Source organism: Branchiostoma floridae, chromosome 13 (genome assembly GCF_000003815.2).
Source record: "Branchiostoma floridae strain S238N-H82 chromosome 13, Bfl_VNyyK, whole genome shotgun sequence".
In the NCBI taxonomy this organism is placed as follows: domain Eukaryota; kingdom Metazoa; phylum Chordata; class Leptocardii; order Amphioxiformes; family Branchiostomatidae; genus Branchiostoma; species Branchiostoma floridae.
Window position 1 is genome coordinate 14,182,514 of NC_049991.1, and position 18,389 is coordinate 14,200,902.

The window sequence follows — 18,389 nt, forward strand, 5'->3', positions numbered from 1 at the left end:
GCATATATCGGGACTCACAATAATACCTGCAGAGAAGACGTACAAAAAAATCTGTCATAAAGCTTTGAGATTAAGGCATGAATTATGCATAAGTAATAGGAAAATGTAAAGCTTTTATGAAAATGTAAGGAGAGGCCTGAAGAAAAGTTAAAACATCGTACATGATAACGATGCATACATATTAAGGTAAATGACCCTAAAATTGTTTGCATTTAATTTTAAACCTCTTAGGTGTCAATAACAAAAGAGCAAAAATTTCCGACAAAATATGCAACATGTATCTGATTCTCTACCTTTGGGTTTCTTTTTCTTCTTTGTTGGCTGCTCCCTGATTACAAGTAGAAGATGGATCATTAGTCATTTTCCTTCACCATTCAATTCAACAAAACTTGTGTCATCAACAATCAAATTACATAAGCAGGAACAGTCAATGGCCTTCAGCTTGCAATATCATATATTCAGCCCTTTACAAGTCATATCATCCATTCCATCCAAACTTACATTTTTCATACCAACATTCCACGATCTTGGCAAGTCAGAAAGCCTCAGCACCTCACCCCATCCCAATCCGCCTTATCCCATCTACCATCCACATTATCATTCCCAGAAGCCCAGCACAATCCATCTCCTTGCACAAACCTATTCCCTTTTCCTAGATATTCCAGAATTTTTAAATTGTGCCATGTAAGAGTACCTTTGTGAATCTGTTACACTAACAGCAGTTGAACTTCCTTGATCTTTCACAGAATCTAGATAAAATGTGGGAAAAAGAATAAACAGGGATCAAACGATGTATCAGAACATGTCATCACCATTTTGCAATACAGTTGACATTGAAATATATTTAGTAATTTTCTATTGTGTAAGTTCTGTTTAAGCCTTTTTAGTAACCAACATGTAGCAAAAAAATCATTGTCATTGAGAGCACTTAAAAATCATTGAGAGATAGACTTGGCAGATCATTTAAAGATTGTTGAGAGATATGTCAAATTTTCTGCAGCTTTGCAGTCTCTACTCTAAGGGGTTTTCATCTATATATGGAGTCCCACTTTACCATGTTGTTTCTGTTGTCTGATTTTGGGTCTGACAGAGAGAGAGTCTGAGTCCCTGACTGGCACCTCATCTGTGTCTGCTTCAGGGATCTCCACCGGACGAGAGGAGGAGTAGGGGTCAACAGCGCCTCCTGTGGAGATAGAACAATACTGCAGTTAGAACATTGACCTGGCACTCACAGCAGTTCAAAAATCATGTTTGAAAAGTTGCCAATGCATATACTAGTCACCAGAATTCATATAATATACACAACAGCTTCTCTACTACCAGGTCATCATGTCCAGATGCTACTTTAAAGTGGCCTTATAGTTAGGGTAATTAGTTCCTAGCTTTGGCCAGGGAGATCGCTCAGAAAGGACGCGTAAGGGATGTCACATGTTTGAAGAGACACTCCTCGATCACAGTAAAGAACCTATCACACTTGTTGAAAAGAGTAGGGTTGCATAAAGTTTGTAAACCTGTAGAAGCAACTATACTAGTACTGTAAATGCATTTAAGTTCGCGGGGATTTAATTTCGCAGTAGCCAGAAAAAGGACTTTTCGCGGTGGATTAAAGTTCGCGGCAGCACCATGCACTGTAGTCACTTACTGCCTCGGAAAAATGTTTGCGGTGGTTTTAAATTCGCGGTGTAGTGACCACTGCAAAATCCGCGAACATTTCTGCATTTACAGTACATGTATTTGGTTTGATAAAAACATTTAATCCTACACACCTGCAATGTCCTTTTCTCTGATGACAAGTGGCATCTTGTGTCTGGGGACAGACTGCTGAAGATCGGTCAGGCCCATGGTGTGATCAGTGTCTCCCTCTAGCAGCACTGACGGTACTGCATCTACGGTTACCTTGGCAGTCTGCCTGGGATCACCAGTATTTCTGCAAAAAAAGAAGAAAATAACAGTCAATATCACTGCTGACTGTTCATTAATTTGAAAAGAAATTAGTTCCCAGTTCTGCCCTGTTGTCTCTCATTCCTTAAAGAGTCAAAAATACCTTATTTTCTTAGGATCACCATGGAAAAATTAAATATACATGTAGTAAAATTGTGTCTTGAATATAAACTCAATTGCAACTACCTCATGTCTAATAAAATGTTTCCACCTTTTGGTCAAATTTTGGTTACCGCTCACCACCACTGTTCTTGTCCTTTTCACCAGTTTTTTTGCTTAAGAATTGTTTTGCTTACCTTCTTTTTTACTAGAGTCCCTCCAGTGCCTAAGTATTGAGTTCTTGGTATGCCTGGCCATTTATACACCTGATGCTTTCACTGAACCAGCTGAATGAAAACCCACCTGAGGTCTGACTGGATGGCCGCAGGTGTGTGACAGACCACCTTGATGGGAGACTGGACAACGGACGTCACGATGTCCACCTCCGTGTTCTCTGGACTCTTGGGACCTCGACTGGCATCAACGTACAGCACTGGGGCAGAGTCTTTACTCTGTGACAAAAAATATCAAAGAAGATCCTGGAAAGTCAACTTTGTAAGTCACTGATCACTGTTTTCAAGATTTGCACTTAAATATGTGCAATTTAGTATGAAACTGAAAAAGAGAATTTGTAACACTGCACAGTGATGTGATCACATTCCAAGCTATACTAATTACAGGCATAGTCAGTCCTTCACTCTGATTTGCTATATACAGTCATTAGTACTGCAACGATCCTAATTGATAGTTATTTTCTCCCTCAAGAAACCTTAGAATGCTTCATTTTGACTTCATACAATTTTTTTCCTCATACAATTTTTTGTCATACATGCTAAATATAAAATGATCCTTAATACCTGTGTTGACCCATTTCCCCCGCTGGAGGACTCCAGGTCTGACACTGCCAGTTCATCTGTCATGGTTGGCTTGGGTCGGGCGGGGGACATGCTGCCTCTGGGCGGATTCCTGGACAGGAGACAGACGTGAATGACAGTTTCATCATATTAAAATGATTCAAGTGAAGATTTCATCGTGTTATGGCTAGACAATAAAGTTTAGTGCACATCTCACGGTATGGTATGGTATCAATCCTACCCTCATGCAGAAGGAGACTGGGTTTGATACAAATGTACTATTGGTAGCTACATCACACTATTCCTTCCATCTATGTAGTCCTGTCCAACCTTCCTTCACCACCGTTCACTATTCCATGTCACATACCTCCTGGGAGTGCTGTACATGTCTTCCCTACTGATGGTGTCATCTGTTCCTGACTGTCTGTAGGACAATGCTTGTCTTGTGAGGTCCGCAGTATTTCTTGAGCCTACAGTTTGAGCTGGAATAGAGAAAAGAATTATTTGCCATTAATCTCTGCAAAGAGGCCAAGCAGTATAGAAGAAGAAGAAGAATTATTTTCCTAAATAATAGCCTTTAATTCTGAGAAATTCAAAATATGCAGATCACTCAATGCAAGAAGTATCTTATTTTCTTGTTTTTCCTTCACTTAAGATAAATTAATGTAAGATGAGAGTCAATCATTTCTGGGAACTATAACATTGATACTTAGGCCTAAATCTTACCAAGGAGGTTTTTAGCCTTCTTGGTATTACCTTGTGCTATTTGCTCCTGTGGTACATGTGGGACAGCTGGGGCAGGTTCAGCTGTAGCCAGTCGGCCTTGTGCCAGGGGTCTACAGAATACAGGTGGACATCATTCAAGGTTTGAAATAGATAGAAACAATTGTATTAATCACCTAACATGTCAATAGTTTTATAACGTAGTTATACTCAACTTATAGTAAAAACAGTTTTAATTACTTTCATACTAAATTTCGGAAGACCAGATATGTCTTTGAACCCATCAGCGAATAATTTGGTATGGTGACTCAGTTGTTAATGTCAGTACTGAAAAGATGATGACGATATAGCTTTAATTTAAATGTTATCATAATTAAAAATGATAGCCTACGTTACAATAATTGTAACGTAGGCAAATTTTGCAGCGCGCCCCCCTCCCACCTTACGTATGTAATCTAAAATCAAAAGAAAATGTCATTTAAAAACATCAGTTCTTGCTAGCATCTTGCTAACAGCCAATTTATCCCTCTTGTGTATTGCAGATGACTCCTAACCTCCTGTGTTTGGCCCCAGCAGAGCTCTCCTCCGGAGCAGGTTTGTACAAACTCCGTTTGGATGCCATCTTTGATTCTCCCGCCTAGATCTCAACACGAACTTTGACCTGAGGACACGCCCAGACGCTTATCTCCAAGTAGATGTTGGATTGGGAAATCGTAACTAATACTAGTTTTAAAGTGAAATGTTGTTTTACCCCAAACCCGATTCATAGAATTAAGGTGAGGGTAGAAGTGAGGTCTAACGTACGGGGTAGATTGATTTCAGTACAAAAACTGGATGGATTGGAGATACGACAAATTAACTTGCTTGCACAATGTGTGAATGGATTGCATTAACGTTACATTTTTCAATGTCATGGCAAAGTGGGAACAATACAACCTCTGTAATTACACCGTTAGCTTCCCTCTCATAAGAAATAACTTGTCTATCCTATATCGAGGAAATAAGCTAAGAACCTACAGAAAATTTAAGCATATACGTATATGAAAGAGAAAAATACCTGGATACAACAAATTTTAGCTATCGCCGAGCCCTGACTAAACTAAGGATCAGCGATCACCCATTGGAAATTGAAGCCGGTAGATACAACCGAACTCCTCCTAATGATAGATTATGTATATTCTGCGATAAGAACCACATGCATGTAGAAAACGTAATACACTTTGTCCTAGAGTGTGCACTATACAATGATCTGCGAAATACATTTGTTAATGCTACACATGTAAATAAGAAATATGCACACATGACGAAGGAAGATATGTTCAAATATCTCATGTCATCATCTGACCACGATATACTGGAAGATCTTTGTAAGTTCATCTACAAATGTTTTAGGAGGAGAGAAGATGCATGTAAACTATAGCATATGTATAACTTTGCGTTTACTACCTTTTGTACCAAACTGACTGCATTTAGCCCCAATGTGGCATGAATATACAATAAACTTCATTGTCATTGTCATTGGTAATATCTAAACGTCTAGTACGTAAATACTTACCAATCCTGAGATCTTCCTCCAATGCACTTGGTCCCCCATGGCCCTTTGTAACTCTTTAGTATCATGCAGACACTACGTAGGTTGTCTAAGTAGGTCACCCTGGGTCTTCCCCTTCCTCTTTTTCCTTTAGAAGTAGGCCCCCAGAGTACAAGATGGTGTGCAGTAATTTCAGGGTGTCTAACACAATGACCAGCCAGTTTCAATCTGCGCTGTTGAATTTTCTTGCTGACAGGTGGTAAGTCTTGGTACAGTTGCTCGTACGTAAATAACGACTTTTAGAAATACTAAGTTAATGAAAACTACTTTATCAGTCAGTTAACCCCCAATCCAGTCAGCAATTATTCAATTAAAAAGCAGGCGAGGTAAAAGCCACTTTTGCAACAATAGGCTTATCACTTTTTCTCTGCCTGCCAGTAATGCAGTATGAATGCCTGCACTTGTCTGTCTGCACTTGTTAGCGCGGGCCGTTTCGAGAGCAAATAGAAGAACATTTCTGTACTCAAAGAACGGGCAATGGCTCAGGTTTACGTCCTTTATCAGTCCAGGTACTCTCACAGCTCCTGCTGTTGTTGGTGTTTTTTACTTGTTATGCCGGCAGACATAAAGATACGGTACAAATAGATAGCCTCACGAAACGTTTAAAAACACGTAAAAAAATTAGCATGACTCTTATTGAGTCGAACTCTGTTTGGAGAGAAACGTTACATTCCAGGATTCTTGCCATGTTTGCCATTTGTGTAGTGGCTTTCAAGCAAGTTCCCCTGCAGTGGCTAGATATATTAAAGGAGTGGGCAGTGTGCCATCGACACGCATAACGGACCTTTGTTTAGCACACCTTATTAGTTTGTTTGCAAGGTTTCTGTCCCTGCCAGTGGACACCCGATACCTTCTGACAGACAAAACAAGGTGCGATGGCTGTACTTGGACGTTCACTTCGTCGCTTCACCACCCTGCTTCTTTTTGTCTGCCTCTTCGCGGGCAGGTAGGTAAAAAGACGGTGAAAATGCTTATGTATGGCTTAAAACATCCTTTTGAGTTTAAAATGCAGATTTTGGGCCAGACAAAAGTTGTTTCACTTTCAATTTATGAGCTGCGTCACGACAAGGAAGTTCATTTTGGTGCAAGGAATTTTACTTTGCTGCAAACGCTTTCAATAATAGATTTCAAGTAGGTGTACTCGTGCTGAGGCCGAAGGGATATGTACTCAAGGCTACATAAAGGTTGAAAAAAACGGCAGAATGATCCATTTTTTGCACACTTTTATTATTTTCTCATAGTATATCTTGGAGAAGGCGCAGAGGCGGATGTACTTGTTCTTGGAACAGTTGGGGATCATGGAGCTCGTGTTCTGAACCTTGCGGAAATACCGGTAAAATAGAATCTTTATAAACTCACCTTTATACATACAACAAGTAGCCTAAACCTAGCCGCAGGGCGTTATTTTCTTTTTTACACGGGCCTAAAAAGTGTCCTACGACACGCCTCGCGTCGAAATTTTTTTTTACCCGTCCTACATTGCCATCCCCAGGGGAGGGGCCAATTAGCCCCGGAAAGCGGAGTTTGCGTTACGCAGACTAGCCTAGACCATGCGCAGCCCTTATGCGTCGCTAGCGAGTTTCTCATAGTGGCTTTTTGGGCTGAATTGCCGCCAACCTTCCGAAAAAAATGAACGCTGCTATGTAAACATGAATTGCAAGATAAATCAGGAAACGTTTTTTTTTTTTTTCTGAATGACCAAAACAATTTTCCCGGCTAGCGCTGTTGTTTATTATTCTTCAAGGCGCGTATTTGTTTAAGTCTTTCGCTTTATGTCGTCTTGATCGATCTTGAACTTGTCATTGTCTACAACTTACCGCTCAAGATGCACAGCTTTCCGTTCGAACGGTGAAGTGATGTTCTTTATTTCACCTAAATACAATGTAAATATCTTACTTTAAGGCACGAGGACCCGGACCCGCACTGGTTCCTGCTGTGGTACCGCGGGAACAGAAACTGGAGCATGTAACCGGTTCTGCTACAACAGCGGCACTCCGTCCGGGAACGGCTGCATCTGTACCTCACAGTACCAGGGGCGATGCTGCGACGTGGACAAACCACAGGGAGATGAATTCAAAGGTGATTATAGTTTTCTGAAACTTTCCTCCAAATATCTTCTTTTTTTTCAAACAATATTGTCCCAAAACTGCTTTAACCAACTTCATATGTCCCGGTCGTACTTTTTGCCAGCTTAGACCTGGAAACTTCATATGCAGCAGCAGTACAATATGGTCCAATATGACTCAGTCAAAGTAAATCTTTTCAGGAATTGTCTGTAAAGCTAATTATAAGATATTTGGTTTCATCGACCAAAATGGGTCTATTCAAAGGCAGGTGTAACTAACCATTGCTACTGTGGCAGAGGAGTGGACACGTTGAACTTCGTTTCAAATTGTCATTACAAACCTTTTGGCTTTTATTGTTTAAGATCATGTGGTACCGTTTTTGAGGGGGGGGGGTCTTAAGTATTGACTATACAAGTACAAGGAAGTTACACTTATCAAATAATGAGAATGTAAAAACTGCACAACTTACTCCAAGACTAGGCCCTCGCGCTGCTCTATAGAATTCTCTCATGATCGTTTGTCGGGCACTTCCAAAGGGGGCACACGAAATTTTCTATATACGAGATAGACGTTTTGAGTAATGGTTCAACAGCATATGACTTCCGGAAAGGCACACTCGTAATTTTCAACGATTCAATTTTTTTACAGGAGGCTCTTCTGAGACCCAGCAGGGTGGCACTACAGTGTCAATCTGGGTGTATGTTGGCGGTGGAGGGGGCACAGGTTCCATCATCCTCTTTATCATCATCTACGTTTGCTGCAAATCCTGTGGCTAGATTCATCAGCACAAGCACGTCGAAATTGTTTAAAACAATGTTCCATACTAGTATATCATCAGTAATCACAATTAGGCTCACTGCGCTTAATTACATCAACTGTATGCCGTGATCTTCTACATAACAATGGAACTGAGTATTAGGCAGAACACATTCTAGAGGTAATTCCTGTGTGATGACATGATAAGACTCAACTTTTCCGAATGTTTAAAAAGCGTCATGCGATGACATGCATACACTTAACAGAGCATTGGTAGAAGGAATTATGTAGGCATTTTATGTTTTAAAGATGTGCTCGTAATTACTTTTCGCTGGTCACGTGGAAGTTTCTCTTCCTACTAAGATCATCGAATCAATATATAGAATAAATGGGGCATTTTATTTTCAACTGTCTTCAAATAAGAAGTCAAACCCTGTAATAGCTATGTACACTTAGTACCCTATTCTGTATCATATGTACGTTCATCCACTTAATATTTGTATGTTAGAATTTAGTGTATCTACATGTACTTAGACCACATTCATTCATTCCATGTATTTAGTCTTTCTTCTCTTGCAATTAGCCCAATGGGCATGAATTTGCAATAAAAATAAAACATTCTAACAGATAAATCAAATAACTTTATGTTTTTTGTATCTTGTGCTGTGTGTATACAAGACAAATCAAAGGCTGCTGGCCAGCTGCCATCAAGCCTCCACACCTACGTGCCGCATGGTCTTTTTAGCGAATGCCCACAAACGCCCACTCTAGAGAAGTCCGCGCTGCACGAATCTCATTTTTTTTGCTTGGAATATGTCCACGTTGTGCTCCCATGTATTAATCCTGAGTTTCAAGTCAATCCATTGACCCGAAGTGACATAAATCAAAGTTTTCGATTCTCGATGGTCTTTTTAGCGAACGCCCAGCAAAATGTCTTTTTAGCGAATGCCCACTATATCCACAAAAATATCGGCCGTCGCGCAACGACACCTAAACCTACCGCCACAAACATGTTCAAGATGGTGTCCCATTGATGTGTACGGAGTTTCCGTGCTTTACAAGCATTTTAAGTCCCTGTTTTTGGTCAAAATGTACGGCGACGATACTACCATACTTTAACTATAGCAATTCAAAATGGCGGGCACTAGTCATGTGACCTCCTTGCGGGACTGTTCTATAAGTATCGCGGGAGGGACTGTTGTAGCATAGCTTCTCATACAACCATTTTAGAGTGAATTCTGAACAAGATTTTCATTTCATAGTGCTATCATCTGACTGATATTTACAATGTGGTCATTTTTTCTGTGCTATTATTACCCAGGTTTGAGGAACTTAGTGCAAATTTGGATATTGATTCACCTCAGTGCCCAATTAATGTACAAAAGGCTCAGACACATTAGTGTTATAAACCTGAATAGGGGCAGGTAACCAATACTAGAAAAACATAGCTATTTATTATTAACAATACTATTTACATTATAATAATAACTCTTCACCAAACTGGACTTTTCTTATCTTTATTTATCACAGAAACATTGTTACAATGAGGATTTGATTAGATGAGTATCTGTTACAGTGTGTACAAACTTATTTCAAATACAAAAATGTATTTCGTTTCACTTCCTAAATATTTTTAAAGTATTGGAAGAAGTTGACACATAAACAATATTAATTGCATTATTTATGTGCAGTAAAATGTGACCACATGCTATCAATAGCCTAATAAAATGTTGGAACATGGCACAAGCGGGCTCCTCTTCTGAGTACAGAAAGGAAATGTTTTATAACATTTAGTTATGACGTAGAAAATTTCCATTGTAAAATGTACCTTTATCAACATTTACAAACAAATTGTTTTTTTCTCTTCTTAATAAATGACAACAATACAGGTAAGTAAGGTGTGTTTCCTTGACTACAGACTAGGTAAGACACCGTACAGGTGAGTAACGTGTATTTCCTTTGATTACAGACCAGGTAAGACACCGCACAGATGAGCAAGGCGTCTTTCCTTTGCCTATAGACCAGATAGGGCATTATACAGGTAAGTAAGTTGCTTTACTCACCTGTTTAATACCTATCTGGTCTATAGGCAAAGGAAAGTTGCTTTACTCACCTGTATAATACCCTGTCTGGTCTATAGGCAAAGTAAAGACATCTTACTTACCAGTATAATGGCCTATCTGGTCTATAGGCAAAGGAAAGACACCTTACTCACCTGTTTAATGGCCTATCTGGTCTATAGGCAAAGGAAAGACACCTTATCCACCTGTATAATGGCCTATCTGGTATATAGACAAGGGAAGACACCTTTCTTACCTGTATAATGCCCCATCTGGTATATAGGCGAAGGAAAGACACCTAACTTACCTGTATAATACCCTATCTGGTCTACAGGCAAAGGAAAGTTGCTTTACTCACCTGTATAATACCCTATCTGGTCTATAGACAAAGGAAAGACGCCTTACTCACCTGTATAATGGCCTATATGGTATATAGGCAAAGGAAAGACGCCTTACTCACCTGTGTAATACCCTATCTGGTCTATAGACAAAGGAAACACACCTTACTCACCTGTGCGGTGTCTTACCTGGTCTGTAATGAAAGGAAATACACGTTACTCACCTGTATGGTGTCTTACCTAGTCTGTAATCAAAGGAAATACACGTTACTCACATGCACGGTGTCATACCTGGTCTGTTATAAAAAGAAACACACCTTACTTACCTGTATGGTGTCTTACCTGGCCTGTTATCAAAGGAAATACACGTTACTCACCTGTATGGTGTCTTACCTGGTCTGTAATCAGAGGAAATACACGTTACTCACATGTACGGTGTCTTACCTAGTCTGTAGTCAAGGAAACACACCTAATTCACCTGTACAGTGTCTTACCTGGTCTGTACTGAAAGGAAATACACGTTACTTACCTGTACGGTGTCTTACCTAGTCTGTCATAAAAGGAAACACACCTTACTCACCTGTACGGTGTCTTACCTGGTCTGTAATCAAAGGAAATACACGTTACTCACCTGTACGGTGTCTTACCTGGTCTGTGAACAAAGGAAATACACGTTACTCACCTGTATGGTGTCTTACCTGGTCTGTAATCAAAGGAAATACACGTTACTCACCTGTACGGTGTCTTACCTGGTCTGTTATAAAAGGAAACACACCTTACTTACCTGTACGGTGTCCTACCTAGTCTGTAGTCAAGGAAACACACCTTACTCAACTGTAAGGTGTCTTACCTGGTCTGTACTGAAAGGAAATACACGTTACTTACCTGTACGGTGTCTTACCTAGTCTGTTATAAAAGGAAACACACCTTACTCACCTGCACGGTGTCTTACCTGGTCTGTAATCAAAGGAAATACACGTTACTCACATGTACGGTGTCTTACCTAGTCTGTAGTCAAGGAAACACACCTTACTCACCTGTACGGTGTCTTACCTAGTCTGTAATCAAAGGAAATACACGTTACTCACCTGTACGGTGTCTTACCTAGTCTGTAGTCAAGGAAACACACCTTACTCACCTGTACGGTGTCTTACCTGGTCTGTAATCAAAGGAAATACACGTTACTCACCTGTACGGTGTCTTACCTGGTCTGTAATGAAAGGAAATACACGTTGCTCACCTGTAAGGTGTCTTACCTAGTCTGTAGTCAAGGAAACACACCTTACTCACCTGTACGGTGTCTTACCTGGTCTGCTATAAAAGGAAACACACCTTACTTACCTGTACGGCGTCTTACCTGGCCGGTATTGTTGTCATTTATTAAGAAGAGAAAAAACAATTTGTTTGTAAATGTTAATAAAGGTACATTTTACAATGGAAATTTTCTACGTCATAACTAAATGTTATAAAACATTTCCTTTCTGTACTCAGAAGAGGAGCCCGCTTGTGCCATGTTCCAACATTTTATTAGGCTATTGATAGCATGTGGTCACATTTTACTGCACATAAATAATGCAATTAATATTGTTTATGTGTCAACTTCTTCCAATACTTTAAAAATATTTAGGAAGTGAAACGAAATACATTTTTGTATTTGAAATAAGTTTGTACACACTGTAACAGATACTCATCTAATCAAATCCTCATTGTAACAATGTTTCTGTGATAAATAAAGATAAGAAAAGTCCAGTTTGGTGAAGAGTTATTATTATAATGTAAATAGTATTGTTAATAATAAATAGCTATGTTTTTCTAGTATTGGTTACCTGCCCCTATTCAGGTTTATAACACTAATGTGTCTGAGCCTTTTGTACATTAATTGGGCACTGAGGTGAATCAATATCCAAATTTGCACTAAGTTCCTCAAACCTGGGTAATAATAGCACAGAAAAAATGACCACATTGTAAATATCAGTCAGATGATAGCACTATGAAATGAAAATCTTGTTCAGAATTCACTCTAAAATGGTTGTATGAGAAGCTATGCTACAACAGTCCCTCCCGCGATACTTATAGAACAGTCCCGCAAGGAGGTCACATGACTAGTGCCCGCCATTTTGAATTGCTATAGTTAAAGTATGGTAGTATCGTCGCCGTACATTTTGACCAAAAACAGGGACTTAAAATGCTTGTAAAGCACGGAAACTCCGTACACATCAATGGGACACCATCTTGAACATGTTTGTGGCGGTAGGTTTAGGTGTCGTTGCGCGACGGCCGATATTTTTGTGGATATAGTGGGCATTCGCTAAAAAGACATTTTGCTGGGCGTTCGCTAAAAAGACCATCGAGAATCGAAAACTTTGATTTATGTCACTTCGGGTCAATGGATTGACTTGAAACTCAGGATTAATACATGGGAGCACAACGTGGACATATTCCAAGCAAAAAAAATGAGATTCGTGCAGCGCGGACTTCTCTAGAGTGGGCGTTTGTGGGCATTCGCTAAAAAGACCCTCCCCCTACGTGCAAGCATGTTCAAACCTCGCCTGGCGGGGAACAACAGACGATAAACCGGATAGTTTGAATGACATAACAGTAAACTACGTGTTGGTGGTCACGTTTTAAGTGTAAGGAATCAACGTGTGTTCAATAGAAAGGAACATATTTTGAGAAATGTAATTCTGTTGGTCTTAAGTCTGTTTGCTGCAAAACAATGCTTTCTGTAATTGTGTGTAAGTTGTGTTTAACTTTTTTTGTCAAAACAACGCTATCTCCTGAGATACAAACCTCCTGGATTAAAGATAGACCTAGAATATCGAGGTATTCGGCTGCTTTGTATCTCCGCAGGTTATTTAGGTTGGCGAGGATTCAAAGGCTCAGTATGTGATGTGAATGTATAATCGGATGATCGGACACGGCATTCGCGAACACAATGAAGATACGTTTTTTGTACGCGCTCTGTCTAACAAGCGAAAACCACAGGATATACTAATATAATAGCGTAACATAATCTCCAAGTATATCTTGCAGTGGCATAAGATAATAACATAAGCTGGGGAAGGAGTTTACTTGGCCACCACGAAGCGCGGAGTGAATGCTTATCATGCGGCCAACGCAAGATCTACTTGGAGATTAAGCGCGGACGCGTTTGGGCGCTTGGATTTCAAAGAAAGCCTTAACCATTGCACTCATTGTCTCTTATGTATTTAATATGCGACTAAATTCTCCCACAGTGACATCTAGAATCGTTCATATTACAAAGTCAGGTGGGCAGGTGCGTTTGCGTTTTGATGCTGTAGCTCAGCAGGTACTAGGTGGGTTCAGAGGTGAGTTCAGAGTTCACTAGACGGATTATGATGGCGTTAGAGCTCTCACGGCAACCATTTTTCTTAAAATCTCCAGCTTTAGCTGAGATAATAAAGCACAGCAGGATTGTAGGTTAGTGTGAGAAGTGAGCGTATGTTACTAGTACTAGTAACGTTATAGTATGAAGAGACGAAGCTTACATCGGATAGAATCATCAGAATCCGAAGAAGAATCGGCACCCGGAAGCGAAAGTGCTGATGAGAAGGTGAGGCTGTGATATTACGACTAGACTTTATTCCGAATCATAAACAGGACAGAGAGTGGAATAGTTACCTTAACATCGCACGTACAGTTTGTTGTATTATTATTATTTCACTTCGCTATACAGCCTTTACACTTGGCGTCATTTGCGCTATGTTGTTTAGTGCCACGGTACGTCTCTTAACACGCCAACCATTGCTGCTGTAACCTAATTACCCACCAACATGCTTCCCCCCTTCCGGATTCACGGTGAACGCCAATGAAAATCAAGCCTCTAATGTTTAATGGCAAGATATGAAAGATGATAACCTTGATAAACAGATTATAATCTTGTACAAAAGGGGCGTCAAAACAATACGTAATTGGGGGTGTAATTTGTAATTATATTGCTGAATGAAAAACAGTAACGTAAATGACCCTATCAATTTTGCTACCCAGCGGAGCTCAGCTCGTCTGAAGACCAGAGCAAACCGCCAGTTCCGGCTCCCCAGCAGGGATGAGGTGTTCGGCCGCATCGTTCCACAGGACAGCAAAGAGACGCCCAGCAAAAGTCTGGCCGAGCTCAGGCCAAGGAAGCTTGTCAACAACTTCCTAAAAGTGTAAGTATCTATTATTCCTGGAATAAACAGGTTTTGGAATTTTACTGCCATCACTTCAGTTCAGTCATCAGTAGAATATGAAATGTGGCACACTATTACTATGAAGTTGTTGATTTCACATCAAACTGGCAAAGAATCCTTTAGTTGTTACATGAAATATGATACACCACCATGGCCGAAGTTCGCAATGCAGGATGGCCATGTGCACAATAGTTTAGGAGGTTAAGGTACTCTCTCATCTGTTAAGTTGGAGATCGCTATCTTCTCCTGTCTGTCCACAAGTGGCCCAAGAAGGTCAGAATTCTTTTCCTCCAACCTCTGCTTGAAGAGGAGGTGAGGGCACAAAATATATAATCATGAATATGTTATGCTCTTGTAGGAACAACAGATACAACTACGACCCAGACTACACAGACTCGGACTCTTCCCTGGGTGGTTTCTTAGTTGACGAGGATGAGAAGGAGGAGGAAAAGAACTCAACTAGTGATGGGGAAGACAATTCAAGCAGTCAGACAAGTTCATCATCCTCCGAGGAGGAAGAAAGTCACAAACACAAACAGAGGTCACGGGGAAAGCAGAAGTCACGTGACCTCAGAAAGAGGAAACTATTTGCTGAAGAAACAGATAGTGAGGCTGGTGATCATGAGGAGGAGGAAGAAGTGTGCAGGACAACAAAGAGGAGAAGAAGGCGACAGTCATCTTTCCTTGATGACAGTAGTTCAAGTGAAGATCTAGCTGAAGGAGGGAGGAAAAAATCAGACAGAGTGAAGTCACTGAAAAGAAAGAAAAGAGAGCAAAACTTTTTTGAAGAGTACAGGGTAAAGAGAGCTCTCCGAAAGGCAAAAGTAAAGGATTAATGGCAATTACAATGATGACAATTAAGTTTATTGCACATTCATGCCCCATCGAGGCTAAATTCAGTAAGCTGTACACGCAGAGAATGACAGGGTTATGCCTTACCCTTACTTATAAGTATATTTTACATGCTTCTTGTCTCTTCTTACAATTTTACAGAATTTACAGAGTTCTTCCAATACATCGAAGTTAGATGATGGCATTAGATATTTCAACAATCTTTCTTTGTTTAGGTATGCGAGATGAACTGAAAACCTCTATTCAAGTCTGTATCTTCATTTGTATTTCCATTACTATAATTAAGTAGACTAGCTATTGACACGTCATAAAAGCTTATTTGATTACCATTCCAGCTTACGGTCCATGATTTATTTTACGTTTGAAAGAAATACATAGTGTTGAATGTAAAACAAAACCATATCAATGTTGCAGATATGCAGAAATGTGATAAATTCCTAATCCTTGGACCGTTTCCACAATGCTGAACTTATGATCAAAGAATGGGCTTTAACAAAAATGTCATGTTTGCATGTTTGCAAATTGTATCACGGTCTTTAAGTTCCTCCAATAAAAGCAAGAACATCAATATTGCAATCATTATCTCTGTGCCGTGTAGATTAAAGAACCTGCAAGGAACTCCAAATTAAGGAATGGACGGGTGCGTCGATGAAAGTTATTATAAGAAAGGGTGTTTGTGTGAAATAAAGAAAAATGCAGTCTTTGCTTTACATGTTGCTGAGATGTTGAGAAGAATTTCTGAGGGTCGCAGCGTAAATATCACCAACATCCGTTCATCATACAATCCCCGCCCCCTTGCCACCACCCCAAAGTCTCACTGTTCTTGTCATTACTACACCTGCTCACGTCACCGTAAATTTGTGCCATTAGCGGTCGGACCAACATGTATCACTCACTGTTCAAGCTTTCTATTCATAGAACTTATTATTGAACTTGCAAAAATTCCCAGAATTAGCAGAATGTTTACCGCTTCCGTGGGGGAAAGCAAGCTAAAATGCTGTGAAGGCTATGAACCTATCCCAAAGTCCACGCACCTTTATACAATAACGTCAAACTCTCGAAGACAACCTCGTCCTCTTATTGGCTAAGGCGATGCTTTTGAATCAAACGTTTAGCCTCGGCCAATAAGAGGACAAGGTTGAGTTTTGACTGACTGCTGGAATTTAATAGGCTACGTGCCGGGCGATTCTGGAAAATTCTGAAGTTGTGCAAGATGGCTGCGCTCGGACGTCCACTTCGTCTCTTCACTCTGCTGTTCCTCCTGTTCTGCCTCTTTGTGGGCAGGTAGGTTAGCAGGGATTGTCTGTAATATTTCTTAGAAAAGTCGGAGAGTTTTGATCTTTTGATCATGTGAATTCTGAACAGAATGAAAAACTTTTTTCTTTCAATTTACCAACTGCGTCACGGGCAAAGTCCTGTTGCTTGCTGTCCGGAGAACTTTTCAATAGATATCCAGAATGTACGCGAGAGATTTTTTTCTTCTGTTTTTCCTGAAGTACATCAGGGGGGAGGCATTCTAGAGGGTGTTCGTGTCAGCTTGGAGCTTGGGGACCGTGGAGCGCGTGTTCTGCACCGTGTGGAAACAGTGGTAAGGGAAGAGCTGAGCATCAAAAATTGCTGCATCTATTTGTACAGAAAAAGTTTGATCTTTGTTTGGTAAATTGTAATGTAAAGACTTGATCATTGTATACAACAGGATAGTTGAGTAGGAATAGTCACATTGCGGAATGGGTCTGAATCACAGTACCAGTACCTCGCTTGACAAATGGGGGTCTTAAGTTAAGAAGGCTTTTTAATCATGAACTGCACAGAACGAAATTTCACAATATTGCATGCAAGTAAGGCTAGATCTCAGAATGCATCCGTACTGAAGATGAAGTTTAATAAGTCACGCGTACATTTCCAATAATTATGTTTTCGTCCTGTTGCCAGGCACAAGATCTCGCTACCGCACTAACTACTGTTGTAGTGTGGAGGGTTCGTCAACGCAGTGGGTGACGAATTCATGTAACCGGTTCTGCTACAACAGCGGCACTCCATCCGGTAACGGCTGCATCTGTACCTCTCAGTACGAGGGACGATGCTGCGACGTGGATAAACCACAGGGTGGTGGAGGTGATATAAAATTTAGATTAAGTTGTTTCTATCTAAAGTGCTCATATCAATGATTTTAACCACCAAGCATTTCAAGTTTAATGAAAGATGAGGTGCAGATAACTATCATTTTGTATGCGTCTATTACGAATATATTTACGGTCTTGTTTTGTTGGCGGCTTGGTACAGGGCACTATTCATAGGAACACTTCAACATTTCCAGGAAACAGTTCACCGTGTGTGACCACGCTGAGTTTGTTTTGGCTCAACTATCACAATGAGGGACATATCCAGCCTTGTAATGTGCGCTTTATATGAAATGGAATGTTTACAGTCGTTTAAAATAATCAAATTCTTGATACCCCAAGCCGGACAATGAAACATTCACCGTGGTCCGTAATAGTGTTTAGACCCACTAAAGAGACGTCCATCACACAAAATATATCCTGTTGCAACAACATCCCAATTACTCATTATGAAAAACATTCCCTGTTTGAGCAAGAGATTTCCAAGATACTATCTTTGATTATCATCATTTACATTTGTTGTTGGACGGTGTTTCTCAAAGTAATAATATCCTACAGATTTCCTGATGATAAAGTGAGGAATAGATCCCCAAACGCTCAGCTTATTCAAAATGTTCTTTACAGGAGGCTCCGGCTCCATCAACATTCACCAGACGCAATCGCAGTCGCAATCGCAGACGACCGTTATTGTTGTTGTCGTTGTTGTCATCGTCGTGGTCATAATCATTATTGTTGCCGTGGTTCTTGGAATAAAATTTTGCTAGGTTCGGGAGATGAAGAGTGTAAGCACAAATGTACGTGCCCTATTGTCTTCTAAAAGGGCAATGGATTTGATATAGGTTTAGCCCAATTTTGCCGT

General features: G+C 40.2%; 3 protein-coding genes across 5 annotated transcripts in view; 2 read left to right on the forward strand and 1 right to left on the reverse strand.

Annotated features, from left to right (window-relative positions):
* LOC118428428 (nucleolar protein dao-5-like) overlaps window positions 1–4,244 on the reverse strand; it is a 13,092-nt gene extending 8,848 nt beyond the window's left edge. The window contains exons 1-9 of one of the 3 annotated variants that reach the window (XM_035838485.1): window positions 4,112–4,244; window positions 3,591–3,670; window positions 3,202–3,316; window positions 2,838–2,946; window positions 2,344–2,492; window positions 1,767–1,927; window positions 1,055–1,183; window positions 695–749; window positions 294–328 (exon numbers count right to left, since the gene is read on the reverse strand). In XM_035838485.1, coding sequence (XP_035694378.1) covers window positions 294–328; window positions 695–749; window positions 1,055–1,183; window positions 1,767–1,927; window positions 2,344–2,492; window positions 2,838–2,946; window positions 3,202–3,316; window positions 3,591–3,670; window positions 4,112–4,179 — 901 coding nt within the window. In that variant the 5' untranslated portion in view covers window positions 4,180–4,244. The remainder of the gene's footprint in view (window positions 1–293; window positions 329–694; window positions 750–1,054; window positions 1,184–1,766; window positions 1,928–2,343; window positions 2,493–2,837; window positions 2,947–3,201; window positions 3,317–3,590; window positions 3,671–4,111) is intronic. The other 2 variants (XM_035838486.1, XM_035838487.1) reach the window with 2 other exon arrangements.
* A 1,753-nt stretch (window positions 4,245–5,997) lies between these two features.
* LOC118428447 (ectin-like) lies at window positions 5,998–8,426 on the forward strand. Its single transcript, XM_035838515.1, has 4 exons — window positions 5,998–6,094; window positions 6,390–6,481; window positions 7,051–7,227; window positions 7,863–8,426. Exons 1-4 carry the CDS (start codon window positions 6,024–6,026, stop codon window positions 7,988–7,990), a joined length of 468 nt encoding a protein of 155 aa, XP_035694408.1. The 5' UTR covers window positions 5,998–6,023; the 3' UTR covers window positions 7,991–8,426.
* A 5,266-nt stretch (window positions 8,427–13,692) lies between these two features.
* On the forward strand, window positions 13,693–15,978 carry LOC118428445 (uncharacterized protein DDB_G0280579-like). The gene is made up of 3 exons (XM_035838512.1): window positions 13,693–13,942; window positions 14,377–14,537; window positions 14,917–15,978. The coding sequence occupies exons 1-3, from the start codon at window positions 13,859–13,861 to the stop codon at window positions 15,392–15,394; spliced, it is 723 nt and encodes a 240-aa protein (XP_035694405.1). The 5' UTR covers window positions 13,693–13,858; the 3' UTR covers window positions 15,395–15,978.
* Window positions 15,979–18,389: the final 2,411 nt, after the last annotated feature.